The following is a 14203-nucleotide window of genomic DNA, read 5'->3' as shown; positions in this document are numbered from 1 at the left end:
CAGAAGATGAGATTTCAGGAGGGTTTTGGCAGGCCTTGTCCATGATGCTGTTCAGTGTTTGTTGGGTGACTGTGAAGAGAGAGAGTCTGACTGGGGCTGGCTGAACACCATCTGGGCCCAAAGACCAGCCAAAACAGGAAGAGCCCCTTTCCGGAGACCTCGCAGCTGTGTGGAGGGTTTAACACCGTGCTTCAGCGAGGCGTGGGTTTTCTGTCCCGGACAAGTGAGCTTGTGGTGTCTGGGACAGAGCTGAGGAGCATGGCGGCTGGCAGGCAGGACTTGGGGCCTTCATCCCTTGGTCTGCAGGAGGCCCACAAGCCATTTGGGCAAAGGCCTGGGGGAGCGTTGTCTGGAGAAAACCAAGTGAGTGAGTGAGTTGGGGTGAACACCAGGCTCTTACCAGCTGTGAACAGGGCCCAGGCTCGCGGCCTTGTTAGCCTCAGTCTTCTCATCTGTTGAAAGGGCTCAGCCCCATAGGTTGTTAGCTGTGCTTTGCACACGGTCCTGGTCTGGTTTTTCAGATGGGAGCGGAGGTTGTTGCTTGGATTGCTCTTTTGTTCCGATACAGTCATTTAGTGCTGTGAAGACCCTGAGTTCTTGGCTTTAGGGTATCCTAGACCCCATATCACTTCGTTTTCATTGTTACAGATACTTTCTATTCCCCTTTTTATTTCTTCTTTGATCCATGAGTTACTTAGAAGTCTATTATTTAATTGCCAGATATTTTGGAATTTTCTGGATGTCTTTCAGTATTGATTTTTCATTTAATTCCCTTTGGTCAGAATGCATACTTTTTATGGCTTGAATTCTCTTAAGTTTGAGACATGTCTAATGGCTCAGAATCTGGTCTATTTGGGTAAGTGTACCATGTGCCCCTGAAAAGAATATATGTGCTGCTGCTATTTACAAGTTAGTGACTGTGTATTTTTTTTTTTTATCAGTTTTTGCTCATGTATTATGAAGTTCTGTTATTAGGTATACAAACAATTAGAATTGTTATGTTCTCTTTGTGAATTAACCTCTTTTTAAAAAAATATATTTTATTGATTTTTTACAGAGAGGAAGAGAGAGGAATAGAGAGTTGGAAACATCGATGAGAGAGAATCATCCATCAGCTGCCTCTTGCACACCCCCTACTGGGGATGTGCCCATAACCAAGGTACATGGCCTTGACCGGAATCGAACCCGGGACCTTTCAGTCCGCAGACCGACGCTCTACCACTGAGCCAAACCGCTTTCATCGAATTAACCTCTTATTATGAAATGACCCTCTATCTCTGGTAGTATTTTTTGCTGTGAAATCTTTATTTGATATTAATAGAACCCTTCTACTTTTTTTTTTTTTTTAAATATAAATGTAATTCCTAGTCCAGTGTTAATGCTTAACATTGCTCAGGGTTGAAGGAAGGAGAAGGCGGTCATCTAGTATTGGTTGAGGACAATTTAAATACCAATTAAACACCTCATCTCCCTTTTTTTGGGCCGGGGGGGTCCACATTCTTTTTATGTGCCAAAGGGAAATGCTGTCGGGTCTTCCACAAAGACATTGCTACCAAGCACTTTATTCTGAGCCAGTGACCTTGTGTAAGGGAAGCTGAGCAGTCATCTAGAGCAGGGGCTCGTACACACATCAGAGTTTGACCATCCCTATTGTAGTCCATCTCCATTTTTGTTGATGAGGAACAGCAGTCCAGAGAAGATAAGTAATCTGCCAGTCACCAAGCTCATTGGCAATAACACCAGCCTGGAACTAGTGTCCCTCGGGACCAGCCTGGGGCTCAGAGCACCCTACCCTTTTTTTTTTTTTTGATAGAGAGAGAGAGAGACTGATAGAAGAGCAAAACATTGATCAGCTGCCTCCTGCATGCTCCCTACTGGGCATCGAGCTTCAACCCAGGCATGTGCCCTGACCACGATTCAGGTTGGTACCCTTTAGATGCACTGAGTGACACCCAATGAACTGAGCCACTCTGGCCAGGACTAGCTTTCTTTTGATGAGTGTTAACATGGTTTTCTTTTTTCACCCATTAAATTTTTTAAACAGCTGTATTTTAAAGCTTTACTTATTTCTGTAATCCACCTAATACAATTCAGTGGCTTTTGGTACAGTCACAGAGCTTTGCAGCCATCCCCACAACCCATGTTAGATACCCTGGACCCTTCGCTTTCACCTGTTCCTACCTCCCAACTCCCTCCCCAGCCCGGGCAACTGCCAGTCACATTTTCTGTCTGTAGGTTTGCCTGTTTTGGATATGTCATGTACATGGAATCATTCAGCATATGGTCCCATGTGATTGGCCTTTTTCACTTAGAAGAAAATTGTCCAAGCTCCTATATGTTGTACCATGTATCAGTGCTTCATTTCTTTTTGTGAACAACCAGTACTCCCATTTTATGGTAGACTACATTTATTCATTCATCAGTGGGGGGCATTTGGGTTGCTTCTGCTTTGGGCTGTGATAAACAGCTCTATCCAGGAGGTGCTTGTGTGGACACTTTTATTTCTTTGGGAGCTCAGCCTAGGAGAGGAATTGAGGCTCACATGGTGATGTGTGTTTGGCATGTGAGGAACCGTCGTGCTGTTTTTCCACAGCAGCAGCACCAGTGTACGAGGTCCAAGTTTTCCAGATCTTGGCCAGCATTTTCCATTATCTTTTTATTGTTGAGTAATAGGTGCTCTTTATATGTTCTAAATACTAGATCCTTGTAAAAATACGATTTACAGCTTTTTAAAATATATTTTAATGGTTTCAGAGAGGAAGGTAGAGGGAAACAGAGAAAGAAACATCAGTGATGAGAGAGAATCATTGCTCAGCTGCCTCCTGCATGCCTCCTACTGGGGATCAAGCCCACAACCTGGGCATGTGCCCTTGACGGGAATCGAACCTGGGACCCTCAGTCTGCAGGCTGACACTCTATCCACTGAGCCAAACCGGCCAGGGCTGATTTACAATCTTTTCTTCTATTGTGTATGTTGTCTTTTCACTTGATAGTGTCCTTTGATACATACATTTTAAAAATTCTGATGCAGTCCAATTTATTTTTGTTGTTGTTGCTTATGCTTATAGTGTCACCTGTGAGAGCCATTGTGAACAAGGTCATGAAGATGATTTTTTTTTTTTTTTAATTTAATTCATTCAGCCGGGACCGGTTTGGCTCAATGGATAGAGCGTCGGCTTGGGGACTGAAGGGTCCCGGGTTCGATTCCGGTCAAGGGCATGTACCTTGGTTGCGGGCATATCCCCGGTGGGGGGTGTGCAAGAGGCAGCTGATCGATGACTCTCTCTCATCGATGTTTCTAACTATCTATCTCTCTCTCTTTTTCTCTGTACAAAATCAATAAAAAAAATATATATATTAAATTTAATTCATTCACATCGGACAGCTATTGTGTTGGCTGTTGTCGGGTTCTCCCCCCTCCTCCTCCCAATATATCTTATTTATTTTTTACAGAGAGGAAGGGAGAGGGATAGAGAGTTATAAACATCGATGAGAGAGAAACATCGTCAGCTGCCTCCTGCACACCCCCCACTGGGGATGTGCCTGCAACCAAGGTACATGCCCTTGACCGGAATCGAACCTGGGACCCTTCAGTCTACAGGCCGACGCTCTATCCACTAAGCCAAACCAATTAGGGCAAGATATGAAGATTTTATTTCTGAGTGTTGTAGTTTTAGATTTCACATTTAGATCTTTGATCCATTTTGAGTTCATAATTTTGCACATGGATGTCCATTCGTACTGCACCATTTGTTGAAAAATTCACCACTTAATTATTTTTGTGTCCTTGCCAAAATCAATTGACCACATATGTGAGAGTTATTTCTGTTCTCTTCTGTTCCATTGGTCTCTTGTCTATTCTCATGCCAGCACCATACTGTTTTGATCACTGGAGCTTCGTATAAGTTTTGAATTTGAGAATTCAAGGTCTCCGACTTTGATCTTTTTCAAAATTGTCTTAGGTGTTCTGCCCTTACAGTTGCATATGAACTTCATTTGTGCAGAAAAGCAACCTGGATGGAATTGGAGAGCATCATGCTGAGTGAAATAAGCCAATCAATGAAAGAGAAACACCACATGACCTCACACATTGGTGGATGATAAAGATTATTATAAACTGATGAACCAAGTGACAGATATAGAGAAAGTAAAGCAACAGGCAGACTGTCAAATTACAGTGGGGAGGGTAGGGAGATCAGGGGGAGATAATAGATCAACCGAAGGACTTGTATAAATGCATATAAGTACAACCAATGGACATAAAACTATGGGGAGGGAGGGGATGTGTGGGAGGGAAGGATGGGGGCAATAAAAAAAATCAATAAAATATGTAAAAATTTAAAAAAAAAAAAAAAAAAAAAAGGTCCCAGGTCATACATCCCGGTCAAGGGCATGTATCCTGGTTGCGGGCATATCTCCAGTAGGAAGCGTGCAGGAGGCAGCTGATCAATGATTCTCTCTCATCAATGTTTCTAACTCTCTATCCCTCTCTCTTCCTCTCTGTAAAAAAAATCAATAAAATATATATATATATTTTTTTTTTTTTTTTAAAGGCCATTGGAGTTTTGATAGGGGTTGCATTGCATCTTCAGCTAATTATCTTTTAAAGGGATTTAAAGATTAAGATAAGTAAGTCTTTTATATTTACCCACACAGACTCCTTGTAAATCTAGATTTCCATCTTGGATTGTTTTCTTGTTTGTTTTGCTTGAAGGATTTTATTTAACATCTTGTACGCAGGTCTGCTTTTGTATATTTGAAATGTGTATCTCACCTGTTTGTGAGCAGTTGTCACTGTGTGTAAACCGGCTTTTGGTTTTGTCCTCCTGACAGCCACTGTCAGGAGGCTGGCCGAGACCCCGCCGCCCTTGTGTGCTGGCTTCTCTGAGGGAGTGTTCTTTTTCCTAGGGTTGCTCTTAGTGTTTTCTCTGCATTGCTTGTTTTTTTTATTTTTTTCTATTTTATTTTTTTTAAATAAATCTTTATTGTTCATATTATTACAAATGTTCCTCATTTCACCCCCCCTCCATTGCTCCCCTCCACCAGAGTCCCATCCCACCCTCTGCCCTCTCCCCACCCCCCATTGTCCTCATCCATAGGTGCACAGTTTATGTTCAGTCTCTTCCTGCACCCCCCACTCTCCTTTTTCGTCAGTCCACTCCCCTTCCATACCTCTGATTCTATTATATTCACCAGTTAATATTGTTCATCAGATTTTTTAATTCCCTTGGTTTTTAGATTCACTTGTTGATAGTTACGTATTTGTTGTTCATAAGCATTGCTTGTTTTAAACAGTTTGCATATAGTTTTCTGCATGTTTTTTTGTGCTGGGGGGTTGGTGCGATGCTAGTGTTTGTGGATTTGTAGTTTTCATCAAATTTGCAAGGTTTTCAGCCATTATTTCTTCAAGTATATTTCCATCTTCCCCCCCTCCCCTCGGAACTCTGGTTACTTGCGCACCGGCTCCTTGAAGGCCACAGCTCATTCCGTTGTTTGGCCTTTAGTCTTCTTCCTGCGTTTCATTTGGGTGGTCTGATTACTGTTTCTTCAGGTTTCTTCCCCTTTCTCTGTTAGGCAGGTCGCCGTTAATCCCACCCAGGGCCCCTTTCATCCACATGTTGTCTTTCGTCTTCTGTACCTGGGCCTCCTGAACCTGTGGCGTCTGTCCTGCCCACAGGGGGGCTCCACAGCTGTCACCGCACTCAGGTCTCAGGTGCTGCTGGGCCGCCCTGCCCTTGTGAGCCCTGGGCTTGCGGTGAGCTGGGCTCTGGCTGTGGATGTTCTGTGCTTTGTTCTGAGATGTGGCTGGATCCTTCCAGGCTCTGCCTAAGTGTTGTTGGTCAGGACTGAGGATTTGCTGGCTCCACTCTGGCCAGGCCTGTGGGTGATGGGATGGTTTCCCCTGTCCTGCTGGTGGTACCTTTCTGGCTCTGGGGGTTCACTCACAGGTTTGCCATCCCCTGCTGAGGCCCTCTGTCCACAGGCCTGCTGCCTTCCTTGCCTGGCCACAGACTTTCCGCGATGCCTCCTGCTCTCGTTCTGTTCTGTGGCTGGAGTTCCTTCTGGGAGGGACTGGGACTGTCACCTGTGCCTGCCTCTCACTTGGAAAACCATTGCTCAGTCACATCAACTTCCCAGTTAGATCAGTCCCTGCCACAGCCTCGTCCTGGCAGGTGGGATAAGTCTCCATCTCCATGACCTTGGAAAGGCTGCCTGGGTGCTCCGAGGCCCCCCAGCAGGAGCGGGAGTGGGAGCTGGGCTGAGGCTGAGGGTCAGATTGCAGCTGGCAGACCTGGGCGCTGCAAGTGTGTGTGCCTCTCCCCCTCTGGAGCGCCTCTGGGGTGACTCCATGCCTTGTGAGATGTTGGCATTTTGGCTTAAGGTTCGTGAGTGTGTTCTGCTCTGTTCGCCCAGGTAGGCTTGTCTGGAGGTTTGGAGAGACACCATGGCTGGCTGATGCTTCCTGCACTTCTTGGAGCCCAAGGCTCTGGCAGGCCCGGGCTGGTGTGCAGCCCAGGAAGGGGCAGATCCGCATAGACATGATTTGTGCTCTGGGCTTTCCCTGACCAGGATGCGGGGAGAGGGGAAGTAAAGGGAGGAGTGGGGAGAGGAAGGAAGGGGGAGGAGGAGGATGATAGAAATCACAGGGCTGACTAACTTGGTTTGAAAATAAACCAGTATCTTTACCGAATGGCTGTGCCAGGGCTGGAGACAGTAAGCAAGACCTGCCCTCGGAGGGCGAGCCGGAACCCTAGCCAGACCCTCCTTTATTTGGCCCGTCACTTCTTTTTTTAACTTTATTCTTTAAATATATATATTTTTATTGATCAGAGAGGAAGTGAAATGGAGAGAGAGAAACATCAATGATGAGAGAGAATCATGGATCGGCTGCCTCCTGCATTCCCCCTGCTGGGGATGAAGCCCACACCTGGGCATGTGCCCTTGACCAGAATTGAACCTGGGACCCTTCAGTCCACAGGTCGACGCTCTAGCCACTGAGACAAACCAGACAGGGCTGGCCAGTCACTATGTTTTAATTTGTTCTATTAGAAACACTCTTGCTAGTAGCATCTTATACATAACTTTGCTTCCCCAACTGTCTTCTTGGACTAAATTCCTGGACTTAGTATTATAATTTGTCTGGTCATATTGGCATGTTAGCCTAGACCTGGATTATAGTAAACGAGTGGAAATGTTCTTGTTTCTCTCCTGAAATAAAGGCATTAATTTCCTTGCTACTCAACCCTGTAAAGGGACTGGTCTCCCCCTCTCCTGAGGTGTGCATAGGGCAGCCTGTGGAAAGCGGGCACTGGGAGGGCACACAGCATTGGCCTGTGGGGGTTCCATTTTGCCTGCTGGGATGTACAGGATGGGAGGGCGGGAGGGAGAAGTAGAGGTACTTCCTGGGCCTGCCACTTGCCTGGAGGACAAGCGCGATGGGAGGCGCCTGCCGGCACAGCACTCGGGCCTCGTTCGTCTCACCCACGGGGGCTCTTCCCTGGGTCTGGGGTGGCGGCATCCTCTCCCGTCAGACAATTTCAGCTCTGTGCCCAGGTCCTGGGCAGGCAGGTGGATTCTCACATTAGGCACATGTGGTGGCCTGTTGGCTGCTTTTGAGTGTCCTGGTTCATGCTCTGGTCCCTTCATGCAGGCCTGGCCCCCTTGGGCATAGGTGTCTACCCAGGATGAGTGGGCAGATCCACAGTCAGTACCCCCGCTCCCCACCCTCCACCCCATGTCTGGCTCCACTTGCACTTGCAGGAGTGCTGGCCTGACCTACTCGGTGTCTCTCCCCCGCAGGCATTTGGACAGGTGCACACAAACCACAGGAAGGTGGCCGCGGATGGTGAGAGCCGGGAGGAGAGTCTGATCCAGGAGTCGGCCTCCAAGGAGCAATACTACGAGCGCAAGGTGCTGGAGCTGCAGACGGAGCTGAAGCAGCTGCGCAACGTGCTCGCCAACGCTCAGTCGGAGGGCGAGCGCCTGGCCTCGGTGGCACAGGAGCTGAAGGAGGTACCTCGGGCTGGGCACGGGCAGACTGCTCCCTGCGTGAGGAGGCAGCCCCGGTGTGCACGGGGGCAGGGCGGGGGGTGCCCACACCACCAGTTGTCCCACCTGCTCAGCTCCAGCCTCATGTGGTCCAGCCAGTAAGTGTCCTGGCTCCGCTTGAGCTGTGCATCCTGGTCTCAGCGCAGCTCGTTCCTCAGATGAAAGTGGGATGGAGCGTCCCTGCCATCTTGTGATGAAGAAGTCAGAAGGGGCACTGCAGATGACACTGGGACCAAGCTCCACCACCACCCTGGTAGGGCAAGGCGGGCCACTGACCTCTAAACAGAGCTGGACAGGGACGCAGGTCAGCTGGGACTCTGTGAGCTGCAGCCATACCCGTGGCCGTGGCCTCTCAGAGCCAGGTGCTCAGGGCGAGCAACGAGCTTGTCTGGCTGCCTAGAGGCCCACCTCTGTTTCCTGGGAGGGTAGTGACAGGCAGGCATACGGCTCTGAGTGCTAGCTAGATAGGGGTTCACACCTTAGACGTGATGGTCCCACAGGATTGGGAGGGGACACTGGCAAAGTTTGGGCCAGCCTCAATGACCTCTGACCCAAATGAACCGGCCCTTCCCCCTGTGGTTTGTTTGGGTCCGAGGGCTTTGCGGCCTGTGAGCCTAGGAGGAGCTTGGCTTAGACCTGGAGGCAGACAACCCTGTGGGCCTGGAGCTGGAATGTGTGATCCCATTTCCTCCCACAGGATTGCCCTGGTCCAGGTTGCGGGCGGGGCTGTTAGGGTGAGAAATGGCCCAGCCGGTTCATTCTGCCTCTTCCCTCTCCCAGAGGCGCCTGTCCTGGGCTGTGCGGAGAGTGCTGGGACCTGCTGACTCCTGGCTTTGGGTGCCAGGAGGTGAGCGCAGCTGGTCCCACAGGCTGTTAGAAGAACAGGTCTGGTGGGCCCGGGACCCCTGCTATCCCTGTCAGTGCCTCAGGAGAAAGCCTGCCGCTCCCCAGCCCTCAGCCGCCTTTCTCCTGAGGCACACCCTGTATCCCCAAAGTCTCTGTGGTGCAGGCCATGGGGAGCCGTTGGTTCCTGTCGCGGAGGAAGCTCCCTCCGGCCACCAGCTTGGACCGAGTCCTGGTCAGTCCCTTCCATTGCTGGCTCCATTCGTATCCTGCTCCCAGCCCGAGGAGACTGTGGCTCTCCTACCAGTCCTGGCCCTGCCGCTGCTCCCCGAGCTGCTGTGCCAGCTGCTCTGTGCCTCTGGCATGGCCAAACCCCTCTTGCACAGGGTTTGTGCCAGGGCTCAGGCCTGGCTAAGGAGCCTGGATCATGAGGACACAACACCAAGCACTGTCCCTAATGAACACCAACCTGCAGCTGATTCAGGATAACCCAGTTGCACAGACCTTGTGGGTCACCCCACGTGATGCCCCTTTCATGAGGAGTGTATCTGTGTTCCCTGGTGCCCAGTCCTGACCTATGTCCAGTGATGATGAACCAGTCTGTCTATCCTCCTTGTGACAACTGGCTTAGGTGTTTGTGTCCCGCGTGTCCCGCTAACCCAGGGGACCCTGTAGCCTAGGGTCCTGACCTCTGAACTATATGTAGACAGGCCAGCTAGCTTCTGTCCTGGGACGTGGCCTTGGTCTCCATTTTGTAGGAAGAGAAGTAGAGTCCCAGGAGGCCAGCCCCGGGCACCAGGTGAACACTGCAGTGTGGGTAGACGCTTAGGTCCAGGTCTGCAGCCGCTGGAGGCAGAGCCAGGCCTGTGTATATGCTGGGGATGGCCCTTGAGAAGCACGACTGCTGTTGGGAGAGGGGTCAGCCTCATCTACCAAGTGGGGCCCCTTACCCCCTGGCCTTCCTGTCCTTATGGGTCTTTACCCCATGGCCTTCCTGTCCTGGAGGCCATTACCCCCTGGTATTGCTGTTCTGATGGGCCCTTTGTGTCCTGGGCCCAGTTCAGCTCCAGGAGTGAGTGGCAGGGATGTCCCCTCCACTCCAGGCCAGGAACCACCAGGAAAGGGCTTGTTTCCTTCTGTGGTGGCCTCTGGGCCCCAGGAGCACCTGGACGGAAGCAGGGCGTCTGGTCACAAGCTGAGGTGTGTGGCGGGTCAGGAGCAGCAGTGCCGGGCACCAGGTGAGCACTGCATTGTGGGGTAGATGCCTAGGTCCAGAATGGAGGACAGAAGTTGGGGGCTGTCATGTCAGCAGACAGCCGGGGTAAGAGGGTATGAAGGAGCTAGCAGGGGTAGGGCCCTGCAGGGGTGGAGGAGCTGTGGGCTCCGATGTGGTTCCTGAGGGAACAAACCCCATGAGGAAGCACACATTCCTCCAGGAAGTAGGACCTGAAGTGCTCTGGTGTGCCATCCCAGGAGATCGGGGAGTTGGTGAGAGAGGGTCCGCAGGGGGCGGGGGATGCCCTGCCTAGGCATCCTGCATGGGATAGGCTCGCTCCACTCCCAGGCTCTAAAATGGCCCGTGAAAACACGCGCCTTCCCAGACGTCCAGGGAACGCTGCCCCCAGCGCCAGGCAGATGCGCCTGCTCCCTCAGAGCCTGGCTCTCAGCTCTGGGCACTGGAACTTCCTGGGAGATGAATTCTAGTTTACTAGAGGCCCAGGGCACCAGTGGGGTTCCTCGGCCTGGGCTGTGACCTCTTGCAATCCAGGACCCCTCGGGGGGGTGTCGGGCTACCCGTTTCGGCCTGATCCCCACAGGCCATGCTGAGGGACCCCACTGGCGGGTCTCTAATATGCATATAAGATCATGGTTACCCGCTTCCCGCCCTCCCCTCTCCCCCTTCCCTCTGCGATTCATCAATCTGTTCCATGTTTCCATGCCCGTGTGTTGAGTATCTGTCCTCTGGTGGTCAGTGTGCATCATAGCTAACGGTTGAATGGTCAGATGGTTGCTTAGGCTTTTATATAATATATAGGTTACACTTCGTTTTTATGAAGTGCCCCTGATCGTGCATGCCTTGTGGCTGCAGTGTGTACAGCAGAGCTCTGGAATCTTCCATGTTCTTGTGGAACCACATTCCTTGGCCTATCCTGGGACCATCAGGGAGGTGGCTTCAGGGTGAGAGGCACCAGCAGGTGCCAGGCCCCAGAACAGATAAGGTGGGGGTTGGGAGAAGCAAGGAGACAAGGACAGGAGGGAGCATCAGAGAAGGGAGCATAGAGAGGGAGCTGGGCCGAGCTGCATGCAGGGCCTGTGATGGCCAGGCATCCAGAGTGGAGGGGCCCACACATATGGTGGAGGGAGGAAGCCCGGTTGCCATGGGAACCACGTGCAGGCCTGTGAGTCCTGCAGGTTCAGCAAATGGTGCCACCCTCTGCCATGTGGTGCCTCGCCTCACTGCTCACAGGCCCACCTGCAGGTCTGCCTTGTAGCAAGGCAGGACACGGCGCCTGGGTCCTGGGGAGCGCACAGGCCCTGCCCCAGGACCACCTACTCCAGTTCCCAGTTGGGAAAGTCAAGTCTGCACCCCCACATGGGCCGTTCCTCCGAGTTTCTCTCCACAGCCTTCGGGTCCGTATGTGTTATCAGTCCTGGTGCAGAGATCTTTGGGGAGCTCGTGGGGTTCCGACATGTCCCTCTTTTCCCCTCTGCAGTGGCCCTGGCTGGGTGCTGCCCGTGTCTGGGCACTCCTGCATGCCAGGTGCGTGACTGAGCAAGGAAAGGGAGGGTTTGATCAGACCTTTCGGCAGAGGATAAGCAAGCCCTGCTTGTGAGCTCAGGAGCGCGCGCCGCTGTGTGTGCAGGAGGCGGGGCGCACAGCCACGGCCTGCAGAGAGCCGGGGGACCAGGGGGGAGAGACGGGAGAGCAGAGCCATGGCGTGGCGTCCCTCGGCCGATGAGGTGGGAAGACTGGTTTTGCAGCTGGTGCTGCCTGTGGTGCGGCTGCAGCGGGTTGGAGGTGCTTTGGATGGATGTGCACAAAGCCAGTGCTTCCCTGCCACAGCCTTCAGAATGGAGACAAGGCTCTGAGAGGCTCCCCAAGGCGTGGCAGCCATGCGGGGGCAGTGGCCTCTTCCTGTCATGCTCAGAACGCCCAGCCTCAGATCCCGACTCCATGGTCACTTCCACGCCCAGGTGTTTGTTACAGCAGCGCTGCTAGTAGCAAGCCTGCATTCGCTTTCTCTGACAGGTTGGCACAGAACACAGCTTAAAAGACAGAAACTGTGCTCTTCGATTTCCTGTCTGAAATGAAGGTGCCAGCAGGGCTCTGCCCCTGTGGAGCCTCCCGCCTGGTGGTGGCCGCCTCGGCATGTCAGTCCTGTGGCCACCCCATGCCTGTCTCTTCCTCAGCGGTCCCCTCTCCTGTGCTCACCCCACAGCTCAGGGCTGGGACTCGGGCTGTGGGACACCCGCACAGGTGGCACCCTGCGGCACCCAGGCCGTGCTGCGGGGACAGATTCTGCGGCAGCACAACATGCTCCCTGTCCCTCCCCCACCCGGGATCTTCTTTGGGGGTCGCCTGCGGTGCTTCAGCTGCAGGGAGTTCCTCACTGGCCAAGCCCCAGCACAGTGCCCGTGGAGACGGGGCCGGTGAAGGTCCTGAGCCAGGCAGGTCCACACCCCGTCCGGCCCATGGTCGCTAATGGCCGTGTGGTTCCTTTTAGGGCAGTACGGTGCCCTGGCGCTGGGTGGTGGTGTGCAGCTCTGCGCCAGCGGGCTGCTGGCTCCTGCGCTTTCTGTGGGCGGCCCTTTGGGTGTGTGACGCCCCCGCCATGAAGAGCAGGGGCTGTAAAGGAGGCTGTGCGGATCCAGCTCAGCACCGGGTCCACTTGAGGGGAGTTGCTCAGTTATTGTTTTTTTTGTTTGGCTTTTTTTTTTTTTTTTTTAATAATCTTTATTGTTCATATTATTACAATACAAATGTTCCTCATTTTTTTTTTCTCTCCATTGCTCCCCTCCACCAGGTTTCCATCCCACCCTCTGCCCTTTCCCCACCACCCATTGTCCTCATTCATAGGTGCACAGTTTATGTTCAGTGTTCCCGCACCCCCTACTTCCCTTTTTCGTCAGTCCATTCCCCTTCCATACCTCTGATTCTATTATATTCACCAGTTAATTTTGTTCATCAGATTTTTTAATTCCCTTGGTTTTTAGATTCACTTGTTGATAGTTACATATTTGTTGTTCATAATTTTTATCTTTATCTTTTTCCTCTTCCTAAAGAACCCCCTTCACAGCCAAAACCGGTTTGGCTCAGTGGATAGAGTGTCTGCCTGTGAACTGAAGGGTCCCAGGTTCGATTCCAATCAAGGCAATGTACCTTGGTTGCAGGCACATCCCCAGTGGGGGGTGTGCAGAGGTAGCTGATCAATGTTTCTCTCCCATCGATGTTTCTCTCCCATCGATGTTATATCCCTTTCCCTTCCTCTCTGTAAGAAATCAATAAAATATATTTAATAAATAAATAAATAACCCCCTTCAGCAATTTATATAATTCTGGTTTGGCGGTGATGAACTCCGTTAGCTTTTTTTTATTTGTGAAGCTCTTTAACTAGCCTTTGATTCTGAGTGATAGCTTTGCTGGGTAGAGTAATTTTGGCTGTAGGTTCTTGTTATTCATCACCTTGAATATTTCTTGCCATTCCCATCTGGCCTGCATGGTTTCTGTTGAGAAATCAGCTGACAATCATATGGGTGCTCCTTTATAGGTAACTACCTGCTTTACTCTTGCTGCTTTTAATATTCTCTTTGTCTTTTGCTCTTGGAATTTTAATTATGATGTGTCTTGGTGTGGTCCTCTTTGGCTTCCTGGACTTGTAAGTCTAATTCTTTCACCAGGTGGGGGAAGTTTTCTGTCACTTTCTTCCAGTATGTTTTTGATGTCTTGCTCTCTCTCTTCTTCTGGGGACCCCCCCCTCCCCATAATTCTGATGTTGGTTCGTTTGAAGTTGTCCCAGAGGTTTCTTATACTATCTTCAACTTTCTGGATTCTGTTCTCTTCTTGCTTCTGCAGAGAAGTATCCTCTGGCTCTTTGCGTTCCAAATCATTGACTTGATTCTTACAATCTTCCATTCTGTTTTTGGGACTCTGTATAATATTTTTTACTTCAGACAATGTATTCTTTATTTCTAGTTGATCCCTTTTCATATCCTCATAGGACTCATTTATTTTATCTGCCTTTTCTAGGAAATTCTTAAAGAACATTATAACAGTGGTTTTGAACTCTATATTCAGTCGCTTGTCCTCCTT

At 50.9% G+C, this 14203-nt stretch overlaps 1 protein-coding gene across 2 annotated transcripts in view; it reads left to right on the top strand.

Moving 5' to 3' along the window:
* Window positions 1-14203, top strand: part of BICD2 (BICD cargo adaptor 2) — a 58789-nt gene that overhangs the window by 32392 nt on the left and 12194 nt on the right. For both annotated transcript variants that reach the window (XM_084899015.1, XM_084899014.1), the window contains exon 2: window positions 7801-8013. In XM_084899015.1, the coding sequence (XP_084755141.1) occupies window positions 7801-8013 (213 nt within the window). The remainder of the gene's footprint in view (window positions 1-7800; window positions 8014-14203) is intronic.

This window comes from Pipistrellus hanaki, assembly GCF_964339955.1.
Source record: "Pipistrellus hanaki genome assembly, chromosome: 11".
In the NCBI taxonomy this organism is placed as follows: domain Eukaryota; kingdom Metazoa; phylum Chordata; class Mammalia; order Chiroptera; family Vespertilionidae; genus Pipistrellus; species Pipistrellus hanaki.
The sequence above is the reverse complement of the archived record's forward strand: the minus strand, read 5'-3'. Positions and strand labels throughout refer to the sequence as shown.